Here is a 23,056-nt window from a genome sequence, read left to right on the forward strand (position 1 = left end):
GTTTCTACTGGGCTTATACCCCAAAGAGATACTAAAGAAGGGAAAGGGACCTGTATGTGCCAAAATGTTTGTGGCAGCCCTGTTTGTAGTGGCTAGAAGCTGGGAAATGAATGGATGCCCATCAATTGGAGAATGGTTGAGTAAATTGTGGTATATGAACGTTATGGAATATTATTGTTCTGTAAGGAATGACCAGCAGGATGAATACAGAGAGGACTGGCAAGACTTACATGAACTGATGCTGAGTGAAATGAGCAGAACCAGGAGATCATTATATACCTCAACAATGATACTGTTGGAGGATGTATTCTGATGGAAGTGGATCTCTTCGATAAAAAGAGCTAATTCAGTTTCAATTGATCAAAGTTTGGCAGAAGCAGGTACACCCAAAGAAAGAACATTGGGAGATGAATATAAACTGCTTGCATTTTTGTTTTTCTTGCTGGGCTATTTATACCTCCTAAATTCAATTCTCCCTGTGCAACAAGAAAACTGTTTGGTTCTGCACACATATATTGTACCCAGGATATACTGTAACCTATTCAATATGTAAAGGATTGCTTGCCATCTGGGGGAAGGGGTGGAGGGAGGGAGGGGAAAAATCGGAACAGAAGTGAATGCAAGGGATAATGTTGTAAAAAAATTACCCTGGCATGAGTTCTATCAATAAAAAGTTATTTAAAAAAAAAAGAAAAGAAATAAGAGACTTTCAAATATTTCCTATTGAGTCCTGAACACAGGACTCAAGAGACACATAGAAAGGTTATTTTCCATAGACGAGAAATAACTATAGACAAAATAAAATATCTGGGTATCTACCTGCCAGACAAACCTAGGAACTTTATGAACACAATTACAAAACCCTTCTCACACAAATAAAGTCAGATCTAAATAATTGGAAAATTATCAATTGTTCATGTTAGTCTGAGCTAATATAATAAAAATAATAATTCTGCCTAAATTGGTTTCAAATTGGCTAAGATGACAGGAAAAGATAAAGATAAATATTGAAGGGGATATGAGAAAACTGGGATACTAATTAATGCATTGCTGGTGGAGTTGTGAAATAATCTAAGCATTTTGGAGAGCAATTTGGAATCATGCCCAAAGGGCTATAAATTTATGCATACCCTTTGACCCAGAAGTGCCACTACTGAGTCTGTATCCCAAGGAAATCAAAAAAGAAGGAAAAGGATCCACATGTGCAAAAATGTTTGTAGTAGCTCTTTTTGTAGTAGCAAAGAATTGGAAATGGAGTGTATGTCCATTAATTGGGGAATGGATGAACAAATTGTGGTATACAAAAGTAATGGAATATTATCATTCTATAACAAATGATGAATATGCTGATTTAGAAAGGCTGGAAGATTTACATGAACTGATGCTGAGTGAAACAAGTAAAACCAGGAATATATTGTATATAATAACAGCAAGAATGTGCTTTGATCAACTATGAAATACTTGCTTCTTCTCAGTGGTTCAGCAATCCAAGCACTCCCAATAAACTTCTGTAAAGTCCGAGCTAAGACCAAGGACTTTTGCTTATCCTGATTCTGGCTGATCCTGAGGCCTCCAGGAGCTAGCTCGGGATTTACAGGCAGTGGATAGAAAATGCCTTCTGCATTCAGAAAAATAACTATGTTGAATATAAATCAATGCATGCTATATTCACTTCTTTTTTCCTGGTTATTTTTTCCCCCTCTCCATTGGTTTTATCCTTTTGTTCTGATTTTTTTTTCTCCTAAAATGATTCATAAGATAATGTGTATTAAAAATAAGAAAATAAATTTTTAAAAAACTGAATTCATGTTGTGGATTTTTTTTAATGTTTTACTACATCAAGATGCTGTGACCTACAAATTGATTGGAGAGTAGCTAAGGCTAGTTGGGTAGTGGAGAAGAAATCATCGATAGAAAAACAATGGGTATATAAAGAACTTTTTCTCTTAGGCAGAATACAAATAAATTTGGGGATTTAAGAGTGAAATGGCAATATCAGAATTGATTTTTTAAAAAGTTACATTTGTAGTATTCCTTCAAATCCCCCTCCCCTTCAACTTCCATTTTGCCAAATCTTTCTCTATTTATATATATATATATATATAATGCATAAAATGCATCTAGAAAAAAAAATCAGAACAAAAGGATAAAACCAATGGAGAGGGGGAAAAAATAACCAGAAAAAAAGAAGTGAATATAGCAAGTGTGTATATATATATATATATATATATATATATATATATATATATATATATATGTATATTTTTTTTTTCTCTCTCCATTACAGACTGTTCCTATATAATCAATAAACCACACCTGACACCAATAAGCCTCAGGATTTATCATGCACTGGGGATTTGTGCCTTCTGAGACTCAATGACAAATAATACCACTGCCTCAAATTCAGCAGTGGGACTCATTCAATGCTGATTCTTCTGGCCCACCTCATCTGTCACAGATCCAGGAGCTGGGTTATTTTAGGAAAGGGAGAGAGAGACAATACTGAATGAGGAGCTTTTGGAGACTCTTTGATATTTGAGATTTTATTTGTTATCAGATTATTGATTATTTGATGATTATGCTTTATTTTTGTACTTAATTCCAATGACATCTTTAAAGTTCTCAAGTAATCTTACTAAGTAGCAAACCTGATTATTTTCTTTTCCTCTATCTTTAATCAAAGCCCAGAATGTCTTCCTTCCTTATCTATGCCTCCTGGCTTCCCTGATCTCCTTAATAACTTAATTCAAATCTAACATTCTAGAAGAGACTTTCACTTTAACCTTCCCTCCTCCTTTTCCTGTCTTCAGGAATGTCTTCACTTTGGGATTACTTCCCATTTACACTGCATATATATGTATGTACACACACACAGAGACACGGAGTCTTTTGTTCATAGTCTCTTCTTTTAGATTTGAGTTCTCTGATGATAGGGTCTTCTTTCCTTTCTCCCTTCCTTCCTTCCTTCCTACCTTTTTTCCTACCTCCCTTCCTTCCTTCCTTCTTTCCTTCCTTCCTTCTTTCCTTCCTTCCTTCTTTCCTTCCTTCCTTCCTTCCTTTCTTCCCTCCTTTAATCTCTCCCTCTTTCCTTCTTTCTTTCCTTATCCTCAGTGCTTAAAACACTTAAATACTAATCAATGATTGATCATAAATATGAATTCCCCTCTACAACTGCCCTGAAAGGTTATTCAACTTTTATTATTCAAGCAATAAGAAGTCCAATAAACAGCCCATTACATTTTGGGACAATGCTAAACTGGTAAGTTAGAGTTGGTTCTTTTTGTTAGCTGAAATCACCATGAGTATAATGCCTACTCACTGAGTCTATGTTTGCCCTCAGCCCAATAAAAATAAATATAGTTCCTCTTCCATATTACAAATTCTTAAGATATCTGAAAACAGCAATCACATTAATTAATCACCTGTCTTCCCTTCTCTAGGCTAGATACTTCTGTTTCAACAAGAGTTATTCAAAGAACCAGTCTTTAAGTTTTCTCCTTGTATTGGCCCCTCTACTTTAAGCATGTTCAATCCATAAAATATCTCTTTTAAAATATAGTCACTGGAGATGAAAGCAGTACTCCAAAAGCAGGCAAACTGGGGCTGATTACAGTGGGATTATCACTTCCCTTTGTGGACATTCTATTACTGTTAACTTAATTTAAGATTTCATTAATATTAAAGGCATTCAAATCACAATTTTCATTCATTCTAAACTAAAAGTCAACCAAAAGATCCCCAACTCTCCCACTGCCCTAAGAACAACAAATAGTCTGGCTACATCTTCTTCATTATGCCCTTAAGGAATTGATTTATCTTTAAATTAAGCTCAGGAATTTACATTCATTCTTGTTAAATTTCATCTTGTTAGATAAAGAATCTTTTTGGGACATTGATTCTGTTCTCCAATGTATTGTAGCATTCTTCTTTCTATACAACTGTGGGCTGACTGATGTAGTGAATCTATGGTATTAATTCACTTGAGAGCAACCCACTGACACTGAAGAGTTAACATGACTACCAAAGTGATGTTGATTCTGATCTGGGAATAGACAAAGTCTGGAGAGAACCCTAATAAATTGTCATGCTACATAATAGTATTTTAACCTTCCATTTCCTTTTTTCCCCCTTTAACTTCATTGATTGGAAGAAATATTCTCCAAATTAGAATGCCTAGTTGCTTCTTCACTTTGTTTTGAGTATGTCCCTTTGGGTACAAAATACATATTTCATGGTGATAAATTCACACTATAAGGAGAGAAATTTTACACAAATATACTGATATGTCAACTTTATTGATTTCCTCAAGATTGTAAAGACCTTCATTGTCCTACAATGTTTCTTCTATCTATCAGCATCTCAAAAATGACCCTGAAAGTCCCATTCATCAGCAGAGGAAGAAATTCTTCCTCTTAGGCTCATCTTATGTATTGTGACTTAAATAGCCTGGACCACCTCTGCTTCTGGGAAGGGAGTGGTCATCAGAGGAGCTAATTTTCTGAATGCTCGAATCTGCCAAGCTAAAAGTCAATGATAAATGCCTTTTTTCTCCTTCCCCAGTTAATCATGGAAAACTCAGCAACCTGATCAATTTTGTTATGTAGCTAAACCAAGTAAAATCCAAACTAGCCAGATATACTATTTCTTAAGAAACAAAATAAATCCTCATTAGGTCACAGTAAGATAAGGTGGGGCTGCCTTTGCTAGTTTTATCCCATTTATCTTCTATTCAAGTAGGCCATAAATGCAATGGCTCTACAAAGAAAATTACCATGATAAGTCAATACAACTGTTATGATAGCTTTGTAAACACAAAATTAGAGATTACATATTTTTAAATTACACTTACCTTTTCATCATGCACTAACATTCCAAATGGAAGTTTCTAGCTTCTCTAGAAACCAGTAGTTGAGTATCTATCTAAAGATAAAAATTGTCTTTGCTAACCTAAAGGAGTTCTTCAAATTATGAATTAGAATGGATTAATAATGTGGGGTGATGATCAATTCATAGAAGATAGATTTCCAACTAGCTGTCAAGAAAAAGGCATTTCTGAAGCACATCCTTAAACTTAGCAGATCATCATGGAATGCAGCTCCCATGATTTCTTATTTTTAAAAAATGATACTTCTACTATCATAAAACAATGTGATCAATGAGTCTCATTGACTTGACCCAGTTTAATCCTATTTCTTTTTTTTTTTTTTTTAGAGAAATAGAATGACTTAATGGATAGGGAAATGGCCACAAAATGCAAAGGACCTGTATTTAAGTACATCTTTGATAAATACTGTCTACTTGACCCTGGACAAGCAATTATCTTTTAGTGCATTAGGTCAGTCTCTAAGACTAGGTTGCAGAGAAGGTGATGAAGGTGTTAATTTGCATTAATAGACTGAGTTTGCTCATCTGAGAGATCTCTATGTCCCTCAAGTCAGAAGGCTATACCTTGTCCCTTTATTTAATAACATGTATTTGTACAGAAAAAAATCTGTGGTTCAAATTTCATAATGTTAATTTATACTAAGACTGGAAAACTAAAAACCATACCTCGAAACATCACTTTCTATCCTTAGTCCAGTGGACTTCTGTGATGTGAGGGGCAATGCCATGGAAGAAATATTTCATTTGTTTCATTTGTTTCACAGACAATGTAATGAAGAGAAAAAGGTAAAAGTTGCAAAGAGAAAAATTTAGGCTACACATGAGAAAAAAAAATTAAACTCCTTAAAAAAGGTAATATGAAATTACTTAAGGGTTTGTGGTTCTCCTCTCAGCGGAGTCTTTGGGGAACGATCTGGATGTGTTTGAGCTGAACCTGAAAGCTTCTCACTTCACTTCTAACTCTGAGATTCTATGATTTAAAATCCTAGATCTCCTTGAGACAAGAACTGCTCAGAAGTATTTATGTGCTCTCTTTAAAACGTACATAGGCTATAAAAAAGAACTCACTTTTTCAATGGAGCTCCAGTACTTTCATGTAAGTGTCCAAGCTGAACAAAGTTTAGATAAGAAAGCTCAAATCTGCCTTGGGATAATGTATCCACTTAAATTCTTATTAAACTATTAACTCCGTGTTAGGGAAGATGCAGAGGCATCTGATGAAAAGCACTCACATCTTCTTCACTGAGCCTTGTCAGGTCTCATTATGATTGTTGTAACTAACTAGCTTAAATTCTGAGAAGAAAAACATAAGCACCACACTCCTGGAGATTCACTCCCCATGGCTGCCTTTCTGAAATGGTAATGATTCACTCATTCCCTTGTCCTCCAAAAGTCTCGGCTGCTGATAGAAAAATTATTCTGTGTCAGATATTTTTTACATTGTCTTTGCATCTCTAATTCCCAGGTTCACCATAATAGATTTTTAGGAAGCTAGGAAGGTTAGCCAGCCCAGACAGGAGTCATATCATAAATAAGGAACAATCTGAAAATATAGTCTCTTACCTTGCGCTTATTGGTAGGGCAGACATAGAGATAGCTCAAAATTGACTTCAGACCAACTTTATCATTCAGCTTCTCATAGGTTGTCCCATAATCTGTTGACCTATAATTCAAAAGGAGCATTAATGAGTGCAGAAGCTCACATCATTTGGCTGCTTGTCAATGTAATGCATGTTTTACATAGCAGGATGGCTCTCAAGAGGTTTCTGAATGATTCATGTGGTATATAATGATGTTTAATTATGTACACAGTAGCATCATGTGAGTGGTTAACATTTGCATTTAAATTGGATTGGTAAAAATTAAAACTCAATCTTTCTACTGCTCTTTAACGTATCCATATAGCATAAAGAGTATGATTAATTCAAAAGAAAAAAAGAGATCAGCATGTCCGTTGTATTTGCTAAAATCAGATGTAATGCTTGATTACTGGGTTGGAGAGAGATGGTATACTCTTCTGTATCTTTAGAATCTTTTGAGAGATGGTTCTTTGGGTTAATCGACAAGTCATGTTACTTAAGCTGTTTAAACACTATTGAATTGCAGAGAATACAGAGGGTCACACAGTCTATTTCAACTATATTGAAAGATGGAATAGTAGTCTTAGAGCTCAAAGAGCTCCCACAAATCATCTAATTTGACCCCATAATTTTAGAGGTGTTGACATTGAAGCATAGAAGGAAATCACTTGCATAAGGTTACATAGGTTGTGACTGGAATCCTTCCCAATCCCTGAGGTATGTCTAGCTGGACAATAAGTGAGATTTCAAAACACTTCCTCAGTAACCTGCTCTAGTTTGTTTCATTAAAAAAAATTGTTATAATTGGTATTTGGGGAGGGAGAGCACTGGAGAGAGGGGAGAGCCAAGATAATGGAGAACAGACAGGTCTTTGAGTTCTTCCTGTCTTTCCTCAGATCAATACTGATTTTGAAGTGACAGAACCCATAAATATTTGGAGTGCAACAAATTTCCAGCAAAGGATATTTTGGAAGGACATGGGGAAAGGTCTGTCTCAATGAGGGAGGGGGAAGTAGCCCAGCACAGTGTAGTGCATGGAGATCCAGAAAGAAAACATTTCCATGAGCTGGAGAAATCTAGTAGGAGTCCCATAGACAAAATAAAGCAGTGTTGCTACTCTGTCTTAGTTCAGAAGCAAGATCAACAGCTTACTTGTGAGACCTCCTACACAATTACACAGGGTAAATGGTAACCCCCTGAATCCCAGCATAGCAAGTGGGACTTGACCACTAAAGAAGGAAGCCAGCAACACTGGCCCCAGAACAGCTAGAAGCCCCTGTTTCTTGTACAGGGATCCTCAAACTTTTTTAAAAGGGGGTCAGTTCACTGTCCCTCAGACTGTTGGAGGGCCGGACCATAGTAAAAACAAAAACTTTGTTTTGTGGACCTTTAAATAATGAAACTTCATAGCCCTGGGTGAGGGGGGTAAATGTCCTCAGCTGCTGCATCTGGCCCGCAGGCTGTAGTTTGAGGATCCCTGCGAAGAAACTTGGGACAATCTCCATTTTGTTTTAAAAACAGACCTCAACCTTTAAAAATGAGCAAAAAAGCAAAAAGAGCTCTGACTATAGATAGCTTTTATGGAGCCAGGGAAGAATAGACCTCAAACCTTGAAGACACTAAAGGTAAAATATCTTCAGATAAAACTTCAAAGGGTGATATGAGTTGGTCTCCATTTCACAAGGCTCTCTTGGAAGAATTCATAAAGGAATTTTAAAAAGAGATATAAGTAAAATGAGGAAAGGAAAATGAGAGCTCTGGAAAAGAAAAGACAGACATTATTTGAAGAAAATCATTCCTTACAAAAATAGTTTTGGCAAAATGGCAAAAACTGAATTTGTGAAATTAAAAAAAATACAATGAATAAAATATGTCATTTAAAAGTTGAATTGATCAAATGCAAAAGGAGATAGAAAAGCTAACTGAAGAAAATAATTAACTAAAAATTAGAACTGAGGGAAGATTCTGGGGAAATGGTAGAGTAGGCTGGCAAATTTCAAGTTCTCTCTATTTCCCCCACAAATACAACAAAGTTGTACCTCAAGACAAACATAGACTGATAAAAAGCCAAAAGGCTTTTAGGGGTCCTCCTGATACAACTAGAGAAGATCTGAAGAAAAACCCCAGGCCAAGATTTAACTCATGTGAAGAGCAAAAATCTCTGGGCTTACTCCAGACAAATAGCCAGAAGGGACCCCTGAAACTACCTGGATTTGGCTGGAATCTCAGCAGGAACCACAAAAACTTTTACCTCCTGGACTATGTGAGGAGTCAGGATCTGAATCTGGAAACACTGGAGGAATCTTAGCTAATTAGAAACACTGTGCAGTAGAAAGGTTTCCTGGCAAACAAGGAACCCGCACACTTGATGAGTCAGAGGCAGTAGAGCAAAGATGCTGTTGGCAGTGGGCACTTGAAGGAGAGGGTAACTTTTGGTTTGGGGTTTCTGGTCAGAGAAGAGAGCTAAGGTGAAGCCATATGCACCATCCCACCCTTACTCCAACCCCTAGGATTAGAGATACTTACACTAATACCTCTTATTAAAAAAAAAAAAAAAAAAATTGAACCAGTGAAGAAAGGACCCTACCATAGAAACATACTATGGGAACAGGGAGGAAGGGGAAAATAACTCTTTGAAAATTAGAATTGGGCAAGGGGAAGACAGTGATACTATGAGAAGCTAAGAAATAACAAAACAGATGATAAAAAATGAAAAAAATAGAACAGCAGAATGTGAAATATTCTTATTAAAAAAAAAAAAAAAGATCTGGAGAACAAATGAATAGAAAATATAAGAATGATTAAACTGCCTGAAAATTATGACCAAAAAAAGGACCTTGACAAAATAATGCAAGTAATAATCCAAGAAAATTATCCTGGAGTAATAGAACATGAGGAAAAAGTAGAAATAGAAAAAAAAAAAAAACTATCAATCACCATTTCAGTGAGATCTTTTGTGGAAAACACATTATTGACAAGTTTTATAAGCCCAGATCAAAGACAACATTTTGCAAGAAACAAGGGCAAAAAATAATAATAATAATACAAGAAGCTAGAGCTACAATTAGAATTGTACAGGACTAATCAGCAGCCACAATAAAAGACCACAGGTCCTGAATCATCTCTACTAACAGCTAAAAGAACTGGGTCAATCTTATGTATCAAAATTATCTATAATATTGAATGAGGAAAAAATGGATGCTCAATGAATTTGCAGATTTTCAGGACTTTTTATCAATCAAATCTGAACTTAATAGAAAAATTAACATATAAGAGCCAACATCAAAGACCATTTTCAAGGAACTCAACATGGACAAACTGTTTATGTTTGGGTTTTTTTGGGAACTTTTAGCAAAGTTTCAGGATATTAAATAAATCCACATAAATCATCAGCATTTCTATATGCTACCAACAAAATCCAACAAGAGACACAAAAAAATTCCATTTAAAATAACTGTAAATAACATAAAATACTTGAAAGTCTACCTGCCAAGACAAAGTCAGGAAATATATGAACACAACTACAAAATACTTTCTACACAGAGTCAGATCTAAACAATTGGAAAAATATCAAGTGCTCATGGCTAAGCCAAGCTAATATAATAAAAATGACCAGTATATCTAAATTAATCTACTTATTTAGTGCCATACCAATCAAACTGGCAAGAAAATACTTTATAGAACTAGAAAAAAATAATAACAAAGTTCATTTGGGTTCATTATTTAGACATAAAGAGAGATAATTTTGGAAATTAGGAGAACAAAGCATAGTCTACCTCTCAGATTTGTGGAGAAGGAAGGAATTTATGGTCAAAGAAGAACTATTGTATAGTATAAAATGCAAAATGGATAATTTTGATTATATTAAATTAAAAAGGTTTTGTACAAACAAATCCATGCAGACAAGATTAAAAGGGAAGTAGAAAAGTTGGAAACAAATTTTTATATCCAAGCATTCTGATAAAGGCTTCATTTCTAAAACATATAGAAAACTGACTCAAATTTATAAGAATAAAAATCATTTTCCAATTGATAAATGATCAAAGGAGATGGACAGACAATTTTCAAAGAAATTAAAACCATTTCTAGTCATATGAAAAAATACTCTAAATCACTATTGATCAGAGAAATGCAAATTAAGACAACTCTGAAGTACCAGTACATACTCTCAGATTGGGTAATGTGACAGGAAAGGATAATGATAAATGTTAGAGGGGATGTGGGAAAACTGAGACACTAAAAAATTATAAGTGGAGTTATGAATTAATCCAACCATTCTGGAAAACAATTTGGAACTATACCCAAAAGGCCATCAAACTCTGCATACCCTTTGATCTAGCAGTGTCTCTACTGGCTTTATATCCCAAAGAGATCTTAAAGGAGTGAAAGGGAGCCACATGTGCAAAAATGTTTTGGGCAGTCCTTTTTGTAGTGGAAAGGAACTGGAAACTGAGTGGATGTCCATCAGTTGGAGAACAGCTGAATAAATTATGGTAAAAGGATGTTGTGGAATATTATTGTTCTTTAAGAAACCATCAGCAGGCCCTAAAGTCAGGAGAACCTGAGTTCAAATCTGACTTTAGGCACTTAACACTTCTTAGCTGTGTAACCCTGGCCAAGTCACTTAACCCCAATGCCTCAGGAAAAAAGAAAAAGAAAGAAAGAAAGAAAGAAATGATCAGCAGGATCAGAGAGGCCTAGAGACTTACATGGATTGAAGCTAAGTGAAGTGAGTAGAAAGAAAAGAACATTGTACACAACAAGATTATGTGATGATCAATTCTGATACATGTGGCTTTTTTCAATAATGAGGTGATTCAGGCCAGTTTCAATAGAATTATAATAAAGAATGCCATTTGTATCCAGAGAGAGGGTTATGGGGATTGAATGTGGATTACAACAACATTTTTTCACCTTTTCATTCTGGTTTTGATTGCTTTTTCCTTTTTTTTTAATCATTTTTTTTTCTTTTTTAATCTGATTTTCTTGTGCAGTATAACAATTATGGAAATATGTGTAGAAGAATTGCACATGTTTATCATATATTGGATTAATTGCTGTCTAGAGGAGGTAATGGGAGAAGGGAGGGAGAAAAATTTGGAATACAAGGTTTTGCAAGGGTGATATGTTGAAATTACCTTTGCATGTATTTTGAAAATAAAAAAGCTATTATTTTTTAAAATCCCTATAATTGAGAGGATTTCCCTAGATTATCAGTTAATTATTTTTAGAAAATTTCTAATGAAATGGAATTTTGAACTAGAAATGCCTTTATCCATCATCTCTTCCTAGTTTTGCAGATGAGAAAACAATCTCCAAGAGATCAGTGATTTGTTCAAGATCATATAGCTAACAAGTGGTGAAGAAGAATTTTCATCTCTACATATGACTCCAAATTTAGCTTTCTTTGCCCTACTCCTTAAAGAATATTTCTAAGTTGTCCTAAGTGAGAATGGAAAATTATTAGTGAGCATCTATTTTATCCTTAAAAACTCATACTCTTATTCTTGGGCTAAATAGTCTCCATTCCTCAAAGAAAAATACTTGGTTAAATTTGGAATTTCTAAGGGCAAACAGTACTATCCATTTTCATTAGTGGTGAGAACTATGATATTCTTGACCCACAAATAGAAGCAATATGGAATACTAATAAGAAATCTGAAGTGAGAAGACTTACATACAAATATAAGTTTGCTTTTCACTTGAGTAACTGGACTAACTTCAAATTATTCTGGTCTCAAGTCCTTTTCCTTTCTAATCCAGACTCCACTCAACTGCCAAAGGAGTTTTTCTAAAGTTTGGGGCTGACCTTGTCACCCTCTCCTAATAAATTCCAATGGCTCACTATTATTTCAAGAAGCAATTATTGTTCATTTTTTTGTCATGTCATGTCACTTTTCATAACCCTATTTGGGGTTTCCTTGGTAAAGGTATTAAAGTGATTTGATATTTCATCATTTTCCAGCTCATTTTATAGTTTGTTGTTTTAAATCTTAAATAGATGATATAGATAATAATTGTGATCCAACTCAGCAAAGAGAGATACACCTAGTATAATGAGGTGAATTTGGAACTAGCTGAATGGCTACAGACAGGTAGCTATTTATGCTTTCATGTCAGTTTAGAGAAAGATATCAGACATCTAGATATCAGGAATCAATATCTATCCCTCTGTTATTGACATTTTTTTTATCCACAGATAAATCCAATCATATAATCAAGTAAGTTAATAGATACTAAGGCATTGAGGATGAAAAAAAAAGAAGTCTTTGTCTTCAGAGAGTTTACATTTTAATTAGATGGGGAAGGGGAATACAATATATAAGTTCAGGTGCAATAATTTGAGGAGGAACTACACATTCATGGCATATAAAAATAGTGAACATTGTAGAAGACAAAAACAAGCTCCAACAGAGTCTTAACCAACAAGTTATACCCATTGGGCTGAATATACCAATTATTTGGGCTAAGGACTCTATTTTTTATTTCCTTGAGGGAAGTCTTCATGGAAGAAACCGTAATAATATTAAATGGAAAAGAAGCAAATGTAATGTTTAACATTTGTACTGCAGAAATCAGTTTCATAAGTACAACATGAGGGAGATGTCAATTACATTTTCTTTCTAAAAAGCCTCAATGTACTCACTCAGTATGAAACAGTAATATGATATAGAAGTTCCAAAAGCCAATGAAATTTCAATTACATTAACAGAAGCAGAGTGTGCAGGATTCAGTAGATTGTAATCAAGGCAATATAGATTTAGAGTTAGCAGAGACTTGGGAAGTCACTAGTTTCAAAGCTCTCATTTTACAAATGATGAAATGAAAAACTAAAGTTAACATGATTTACTCAGTGTTCTATAAGTCATCAGGGAGAGAAGTGAGATTTGAACCCAGATTCTCTGATGATAAATGTAATACTCTTTTCACTAGGCCATGTTACAACTTATCAGACTATACTAAAATACTTGTGTTCAATTCTGCAAGCCATTTTTAAGGAAAAACACTAAATGATGATCCAAAGGAAGCAAACAGGAGTGGGAAGGATCTCAAGTTCATGTCATATGATGAACAATTAAGAAGAATAAGGTTTTTCATCCTAAAGAATGGAAGACTTAAGAGGGGGATATGATAGCAGTCATCATCTATCTCAAAAGTTATCCTATCCAAGAGGGATTAGCCTCTAAAACTGCTTTCAACAAGAAGAAAAAGAGATTTAGGACTGATGAAGGGAAGAATTTCCTAACAATACAAGCTATAAAAGTAGAATGGTTTATGTTAGGGGTTAGTAAGTTCCACCACCTCAGACATCTTTGCACAGAGGCTGGATAGCTATTTATCATTACTATTTATAGAAGACTGAAAGTCCTTCCAACTCTGAAAATTTGTCATTCCATCACCATAAACTGAAGCAGTTAACAAAGAACTAACAGAGGTCATAGCACTAGATCTAAGACTCCATAGATCCATAGGTATATGCAGCACATTTCACTAAGAGGTGCTAGCAGGTAATCTGGACAATTAGGTAGGTGGCTCAGTGGTTAGAGCACTGAACTTTCAATAAATAAGACTCATTTTCCTGGATTCAAAACTTGCTTCAGACACTTATTATCTATGTGACCCTTGGCAAGTCACTTAAACCTGTTTCCTTCAGTTTCCTCATTTGTAAAACGAGTTAGAGAAGAAAATGGTAAATCATTCCAACATCTTTGCCAAGAAAATATCAAATGGAGTCACAAAGAGTTAGAAACCACTAAAAAACGACTGAACAATAACAACAAATCAGGGCATGTATCTTATTGTATTTATTAAAAGCAAACATTTTTTGAATGTTCAATCATAAAAAATATTTATTATCTAAGGACATATTTATTATGAAAACTTAGCAAATGTTAAACCTAATACAATATTTTATACATTCTCCCTCACCCAACCAATCCCTTCCATTATGAAATCTTATTTCTATCTTCACATCTTTCCATTCACATAGCCATCTCCCTAATTCAGATCCTCATCACCTCTGACCTAGACTATTGACATTGCTAACTGCTCTCCTGACCACCTTCCATCACCATTTCAGTTGCTAAAGTTTTTTGTTTGTTTATTTTTATTTTTGCCTCCTGAAGTGTGAGTCTGATCATGTCACTTCCTTCGTTAACAAAACCCAATGGATACTTGTGTATAAGTATATTGGAAGCTCTTTACAAACCTATTCTTTTCCTACCTGTTCAGTTTTCTTATATTTTATTCTTTTTCATGAACTCTGTGATTTTTTTATCATTTTAAAAATTTTAATTATTTTCAACATTTGCTTTTATATTTTGATTTCCATTTTATTTCTGTCTCCTTCTTTACCCTTCTCCCTCCCCAAGATGGCAATCAATTTAATTCATATATGTATAATCATATTAAACATATTTCCACATTAGTCACATTGTGAAAGGAGAATCAGAACAAAAGAGAAAAACCACAAGAAAGAAAAAAGAAAAACAAGAAAATGAAAATAGTATGCTTCAATCTGCATTTAGACTCCATAATTTCTCTGGATGTGGATAGCATTTTCCATCATGAGTCTTTTGGAATTGTCTTAGATCGTTGTGTTGTTGAGAAGAGCAAAGTCTATCAACCTCACAGTATTGCTATTACTGTGTACAAAGTTCTCCTGGTTCTGCTCATTTCATTCAGCACCAGTTCATATAAGTCCAAATTTTCATGAACTCTATGAACATAGTTTCCTTGCTCTCTCACATACAACATCCCTTTTCCCATCTCTGTGCCTTTGCATTGACCATTTATGGTTCCTTAAATGCTCTCCTTCCTCATCTCACTTCTTAGTTTCCATAATTTCCTCCAAAAAAAGTATCTCCAATATCACCTTCAAGTTGCTCTTTCCTTTCAGAGGTAATTGTCTTCCTACTTTATCTTAAAGTATTTACATGTTGTCTTCCACATTAAAAAGTGGGCTCCTTGAGGGAAAAAGTTGGTTTCTTGTCTTGCTTTATATCACCAGTGCTTAAGATAATTCTTGGTATATAGGAATATTCAACAGAAGTTTTATTAACTAATAAAACTGAAGATTGTTATTTTTATTTTCCCTTTTAGAGGGTCCAGGGGGAGATAAAATGGTTTGATTAGAAACACACAGCCTACCCTGTATGCATTCTCTTGAGAAAGAAATAAATTAGCAGAGAAAAGATAGGCATTCACTGAAGGAACAATGTCACAAATATAGGTGTAGGAATAATCATGGCATATTCAGGCTTAGTGAAGAAATCAATCTGGTCTGGTACAAGGACCAGAATTATTGAGAAGCAATGGGAGATGAATTTTAGACAGGACTATTATCTTGAGGTATTTGTCTTTAATGTCTTATTTCCTATAGACTTTATCTCTTCTTTTTGCTGTAATTTTAGGCTTTATTATTATTATTTTTAATCTCCACCTATTCCTGAAAAGCACAACTAAATTACTAGTCTAATCTACATTACTGCCTTTGTGCTAACATCATATGACACTATTATTCTTCCTTATAATATTATGCATCTATGAATCCTGTCCCCAGAATGTCTCTTTCATTAGCCCTTATGTGATCACTGAAGTCTTGATATCCCTACATCCTGAGAATAATAATAAAACACATGAATTGTGAGGAATCATTGTGCCTGCTAAGGGTACCATTTGGTTCTACCTCAGAAACAAACAAATATCAAAGAATAAAAGCAGACAAATAAAATGTAAAAGCACTAACACACTTGGAATTGAGCTAGGTAGATAAATGTATTAAGTATTTTTAAGTTTCCTGCTGTCAAGGACCTAGTCTTTGTCACCTTTGAGAGGCAATATGTAAATAGCACTGAAAATTGAATTAGACTCCCTAGAGCTTCAGTTTTTTCCGTCTTTGGGGGGAAAGGAAAGAGGAAAGAAAAGGAATAATTGTTTATATAAAATAGCCTACTCTATACCAGGCACTGTACTAAGAAGTTTACAAATATTATCTCATTGGATCCTTAAAACATCCCTGTGAAGTGGATTCTATTATCCTCATTTTACAGCTGTAGAAATTGAATCAAACAGAGGTTATGTGTTTTGCTCAGGGTCATATAGTTAATAAGTGTGCAAGGTCAGATTTGAACTCAGGTTTTCCTAATTCCAGTCCTTGTGTTCCATCCGATGTACCTTATATATTTGTATTGCAAAACTCTGATAATACTTATACTCAGATACCTAACTACTATGGGAAAAATACACTTTGTCTCAAGGTGCTAAGACACTTTCATAAGGAGACTGCCATTCCTAGGAATCCCCTTATGGTTTCTGTTGAAATATGTATACATATATCAAAAAAAAAAAAAAAAAAAGGAAAAGGAAAATAAAAAAGAAAGAAAAAATAAAAAAACCCTAAGGGGTCCCTTCTCCCATCCTGTTCTCAGAGAAGCCCTCTTTCAGTATTCTCCTCCTCCTCCCCCTTATAGCCCTCTTTCAGTATCCTTTTCCTCCTCCTTATTTCAGGGGGAGAGAGGGGAGTACCATTGAAACCACCCCTTGAATGTTGCCTTTTCCCATTAAGGTCACACCTGTGGTCAGAACATTCTTTGCACAGCACCACTAAAATCAAACTTTCTAGATGAAAATGTTCTTCCTTATGGTTCTGTTTGTTTTCTCTATCTCAAAGTGTCATTGGAAGGAAAATGGATACAAATATCAGAAATGTGACATGGCAACAATCATCATTGACCTAATAGTACAATTTGATCATCCTCTACTCTCACTGGTACCTAGCTGTGCTTTCAGTGCTGAACTGAGTCAAATAAACATTTACAATTCACAAACAAAGGCACTTAGGAATTGGTCCCTAAGCTGCCAGCTGTCATAAAGAAAAAAAGAAAGAACAAAATATTGAAAACATACATAATGATATATATATATATATATATTCACACTGTAGCACAAGCCTTCTTGAATTCTAAATTTGTTCCATTCCTCAACATTCTGAAGCAATTTTTTGTTGTTCCAAGCTTTATTTACAGGTTGAATTATCTACAAAAGGAAAAAATGGTACTTCTGTCAACACCTATAAAGGTGCCAGTAAGAGCCAATAGCTTTAAAAATAAGCATTTCAGGCAAATAAATATTCAAGTGATCAAAGCAAAGCTCACCTGTTTTTGCTTTGATCTTTAAGCTATTCCTTTCTCTTCTTATAAGATTGCTTTAAAAGGAAGCTTTTAAAATCTAATAAAGGAAATGTTACTGAATATTGATTCAACAAGTTTTCACCAGCCACCTACTAAGGGCTTCTTAGTGGGCCAAGGACTATGGGGGATGCACCAAATATATAAGACATGGTCTCTGCCTTCTGAAACTTATGATCTCTTTGGAAAGAGGAAAGAATTAATATGAAAAGCTACTACAAGACAGTATGTATAAAAGTCTCCAAAAAACATGTACATGAAGTAAGGTCTCTTATTCATCTTATTCTGCCTCTCATCTTAAAATTTTCATTAATATCACATAGCATTACTGGGAAATTACTAAGAATCAATTTATTCCAAATTAGTCTTCTCTGCAGATCTATCCATTTGGAGGATAACCAGATGATATAAGGTCACCAACCTGAAACTACAGGTTTCCAGGGATGGTTGAAATTTGGATTCTACTTACTGATCCCTCTTCTCTCCTGGTAGATAGTACCTACACTGTTTTAGGCACTCTTTAGCTAGATTCTCTTCCTCCTTTCTTCTTATTCCTTTTGATATTCTTGGTGCAGTGCCCAATGTAGTAAAATAACAAAAGCTCTCAAACTATAGTCCTTTCAGCAAAAGCTGTCTAAGGGTGTCTGTCAAAAACACGAAGGTAGCACCTTCTCTCCTATGACTATTATTCAAATACTGTCAAGTCTGACTCTCACATTTTGAAGGGCTATTTCCATGAGACAGCCAGAATTTTTTATGTTATCTTGGTAAAGATTTCCAACATCTTAACCTCTGTTAATAGTGTATAATCTCAGCAGTGTCAACTGAACACTGAGTGCAAGTCGGTGTTGGTGAACTGCTTCCAGTCTCCGTCTTACCTCTCAATATCTTTATCTGTCCCACACAAACTTAGGAGATCATGTTAACAATCTTCATGCTCTAATGGGAAAGCAATGCTGCCATTTTCCCTCCCTAAGGTACTCAGGCAATCTCAGTGAAGGTTTTCTGCCTATGAGCTAAATCAATCTCACAGTATATCCTGAGGGTAGAAGAAAAAATTTTAGTGATACATAATCCATGCTACAAGAAAGCCAAGTAAGTTTGTTAAGGTCACAGAGCCCAGAGGGTCACTCTGGGGAGTTGTAAAACTGTTCCCAAAGGGGAACACATTAGAATATTACCCAAATAAAACCCAATGACATATTCCGGCGGCAGAATACCAGTCACCTCCAAATCAAGCAGCTGTGACTTTTGTGTTTTGTTTCATTTTTAAAATCATTAAGAACGGCACTTTCATTGCTGCTAGTTCATTTGGCAGAATAAAAATAGCTGCTGATGCCAAGGATACATTGGCTGAATCCCTGGCTTTGCTGCTTAATAACTTAGGACACACGAGGTTAAGGCAGCTAGAATAATTTAGGGTTTGTAAAATGTTTGCAAGTGAGTCGACATTTAAATAACTTCATTATCATTCACTGACAGCTTTTTTAACCTGTCTGAGCCATTGATATTTCTATTACCGTGTTATAACAAACCTCAAATGTTCCGAATACAGTCACCGGATTCCATTAGTCTACCTACTGTCAAGAAAAGATCTCCAAATCCATTTCTTGCAATATCTTGGGAATATAACAAGCAATCTACATCAAACGATGATGCGAAGCTGAAGGAAATTGTCTCCTGCTTTCTAAGGATTCTGTGCTGGAATGCTTTGGCCTGTCAGTTTAAATGTATAATTTAAACATGTGACTAAGACGCTGCGCTGCTTTCGGGGCCATCCGATGTTTCTTGAATTCCCACACTGTTCAGTTTAATGTGCAAAATGAGCTCAAGAATCTAGAAAAGGTCCTTTAGGATAGGGAAAGTTTAGCATCTGTGAAGAGAGAACATTGGGATACCAAAGGCTATAGATTTGGTTATCATCTGCTCTTAGAATTTCAGAGTTGGAAAGGACCCCAGTGACCATCTGGTCCCACAATTAACTGAAAAAGAATTGCTGCTATAAAATACCTGAGAAACAGTTATCCAGTTTTTTATGTGAAGATATCTTATAATAAATAAATACATCTGTATTTCCTGAGTAGTCTCTTCTACTTTCAGATAGTTCTAATTTTTTTTTTAAAGGCAGGGGTATGAAGGCCATATTTGTCTCTTTATAATTTAGGCATAATGATTCTAGAGCTGAAAGGCAACTCCGAAGGCATCTAACCCATTTTACAGATGAGAAAACTAAGGCTCCAGGAGATTAAGGTCATATATGTCATATAGCTATCAGAGATCAGAGTCCAGGTCTTCTGACTGTAGAGAGATTTCTCTATCCATGGTATTTCATCACTACCTAATGTAAACTACTGTTCCCACTTCTGCCCTCACAAGATAAGCAACATAGTCTAATCCCTCTTCTTCTAACTAATTTCTTCAACTAACATATGAATAAATTGAAATCATTGTAGATGTCATTAACAAAGTTTGCTTAATGTCCTTTCTAAAGTATGGGGTCCACAATTGAAGAGTAATACAGATGCATATGGACTATAGTAGATTACAATGGTACTCTTATTTCCTTATTAATAATTTCTTAATGTAGTCCAAGATTTCATTCTTTTTGAATTCTCTTTAGGTAGAGCTAAAACTATACAAATCATGCTTAATTCTAATAAACACACACACACACACATCATAAAAAACACATTGCACCCTTGTCCTTTGCCATTATTACTAATTAATTTAAGGTAAATATAGTCAGAATTAATGATGTTTACTTAGTAGTTTCTTGTTCTTGAGTCATTTCAGTTGTGTCCAGTTCTTCATGATCCCATTTGGAGTTTTATTGGCAAAGATATTGAAGTAGTTTACCATTGCCTTCTCCACATCATTTTACAGGTGAGAAAGCTAAAACAAGGTCAGACCCATTAGTGTCTAAGGCTGAATTTGAACAAAGGTCTTCTGACTAGGCCTGGAACTCTATTCACTTTGTCATCTAATTGTTTTCTTAGTAAAAGGTAAGTATTTAGACAAGAGTTTTACTGCAATGAATTTCATTTTCAAAAACATATCTTTGTCCTTCCTCAATCCCCAATAATATTTGGCATATGGATAGCACATAAAGTTTAACAATGTACTTTAAATATATTATCTAACTTGGTACTTAAAATAAAACTTTTTAGGTAGCATTGTTCCCACTAAACAGATGTTTTCTAAAGGTATTTGCCATTATTTTGAAGGATGTGCAGTGAAGAATCCTGTTATTTATTTCTACCACTACTGAATGACTTTAATCTGTCTTTTAAGGGTAAACTGATCTCTCCTAAAGAAGGTAGACCTTGAGGAACACTTTCACACTCCAGAGTATTAAGGAAAATGAAGGGTTCCTCAAAATAAACAGAAGTAAGGATTTGGTGTGGGCAGAGAGGAAAAGATACCTGAAATAAAGGAGAGGAGACAACCCTAACAATGATGGAGCTTAGAAGAATATAAGACAGTGAAGAAAGAAAAAGAATTGTGTCCAATTGCAGCTTAAAAAACAGATTTGAGACTCTTAACAATAAAATAAAATAAAGGAGAGAATTGTTTTCTACAAAAAGAAAGTAGCTACTTGTACTTTCAAGAAATAGAGAGTGGTTCCAAAGAAGGTAGGAAGTAAGCCTGTTTAGGAAGGGCCAGAACAAAAAGACAATGATTGTAATTGCTGATTCACTTGATTATGGGTACTAAGGCAGCTATTTGTCTACTAGAAAAATAATAGAAATATGTTATCAAAATGAACAACTATCCACTTTGTAGATATAAATGACACTTTCATAATGAACAAAGGGTATTGCCAAAATTAAGAAATCTTGGACAAGAAATTGAAGACTATAGAAACACAGGTTGTATTTTCTTCATTGTTGCTTGGCAAAGAATACAGAAGAGAAAAATTGATTTGGGAAATTAATTTGTATTCTGGAAAAGAATGGGATTTTGGTTTTTGAATCACAACATGCAATGTAAAGTTGACAATTCCAGGTAGGATCACATGGATTAAAATAGTTAAAGAAAAGCAAGTCCAAGAGAAATAGTATTTAAGAATTAAATTCAGAAGGCATAAAGGGACAAAATTCCAGTGAGAATCGAAAATTGGATTCATTTGAAAAGTCTAATGTGGGGCAGCTAGGTAGTGCAGTGGATAGAGCACCAGTCCTGAAGTCAGGAAGACCTGCGTTCAAATTTGGCCTCAGACACTTAACACTTCCTAGCTGTGTGACCCTGGGCAAGTCACTTAACCCAATTGCCTAGGCAAAAAACAAACAAAAAAAGAAAAGTCTAATGTGAATGCATAAGAAGCCTAAGAATAACATTTCTAAAAAATTTTAATTCAAGAATAATCAGGATAAGAGAAGAGATAGAACCTTTACTTGTGGTCAATAAGGCATTGGCATCTGACAATGGAAAAAAGACAAAATTGCTCAATTGTATTTTTTTCCTGTTTTATTTGCAAAGGAGAATGACTTTAACAATGAAAATGAAGGAAACAAAATGACTAAGAAGAAATTCAAGTCACTTCAGTCAGATGAACTACATCTTTGTGTCTTAAGACAAATTGCAAATATAAATGCTAAGCCACTGTTAGCAATATTTGAAAGATTATGGGGAGGAAGAAGGAAAAAATCACAATAATGGAGAGGAACAAAAATATGACATTTGTAATAAGGAAAGAAAATAAGATCTGTAAAATATAAGTCAGTGAGTTTGACTTTGATTCCTGGGAAATTTTCAGAATAAAGATGATTATTGAAGATACAGAAGAGGAAATGGTATTTACACCATGCAGTTATCAACAATTAATCATGCCAGATTAACTTTAGTTCTTTTTCCTTTCTTTTCTTTCTTTCTTTCTTTTTTTTTTTTTTTTTTTGGCCAAAATTACCAAATAGTAGATAAGGGTAATGCACAAAACTGATTACACCATAACTTAACAAAGTCATTAGACTGGAGAGTGTCACAAGGATAGCAACCAGCATGGTGAAGGAAATATGGGGAATAGCTGAAGGAACAGGAAATATTTAGCCTCAAAAAGTCATGATATCAGAGAAGTCATGATAGTTTTTATGAATTATCTGAAGTAGCATTTAGATGTGATCTGCTTGATTCTAAAGGGCAGAAGCAGAATCAACGACTAGAAGTTAGACTTAATTTTAAGAAAAAAACAAACTTCCTAAGTCAAACGGCACCAAAGTACAATGAGTTTTAAAGGTTGTCGATCCCCTTCTGTTTGGAAGTTTTGAAGAAGAGAGTGGACAATGAATTTTGGGGTATGTTGTAGTGATGATTATTTTTATTTATAGTATAGGTTGAGCCTTTGAGATCCATTTAGTACTTAACAAAGCATTTAGCAAAAACAAAACAAAACAAAAAACAATAAAT

The 23,056-nt window shown here is 34.6% G+C and overlaps 1 protein-coding gene across 3 annotated transcripts in view; it reads right to left on the minus strand.

Moving 5' to 3' along the window:
• Positions 1 to 23,056, minus strand: part of SORCS1 (sortilin related VPS10 domain containing receptor 1) — a 714,896-nt gene that overhangs the window by 305,219 nt on the left and 386,621 nt on the right. For all 3 annotated transcript variants that reach the window (XM_051981370.1, XM_051981369.1, XM_051981371.1), the window contains exon 3: positions 6,448 to 6,547. In XM_051981370.1, the coding sequence (XP_051837330.1) occupies positions 6,448 to 6,547 (100 nt within the window). The remainder of the gene's footprint in view (positions 1 to 6,447; positions 6,548 to 23,056) is intronic.

Source organism: Antechinus flavipes, chromosome 2 (genome assembly GCF_016432865.1).
Source record: "Antechinus flavipes isolate AdamAnt ecotype Samford, QLD, Australia chromosome 2, AdamAnt_v2, whole genome shotgun sequence".
Classification (NCBI taxonomy): Eukaryota; Metazoa; Chordata; class Mammalia; order Dasyuromorphia; family Dasyuridae; genus Antechinus; species Antechinus flavipes.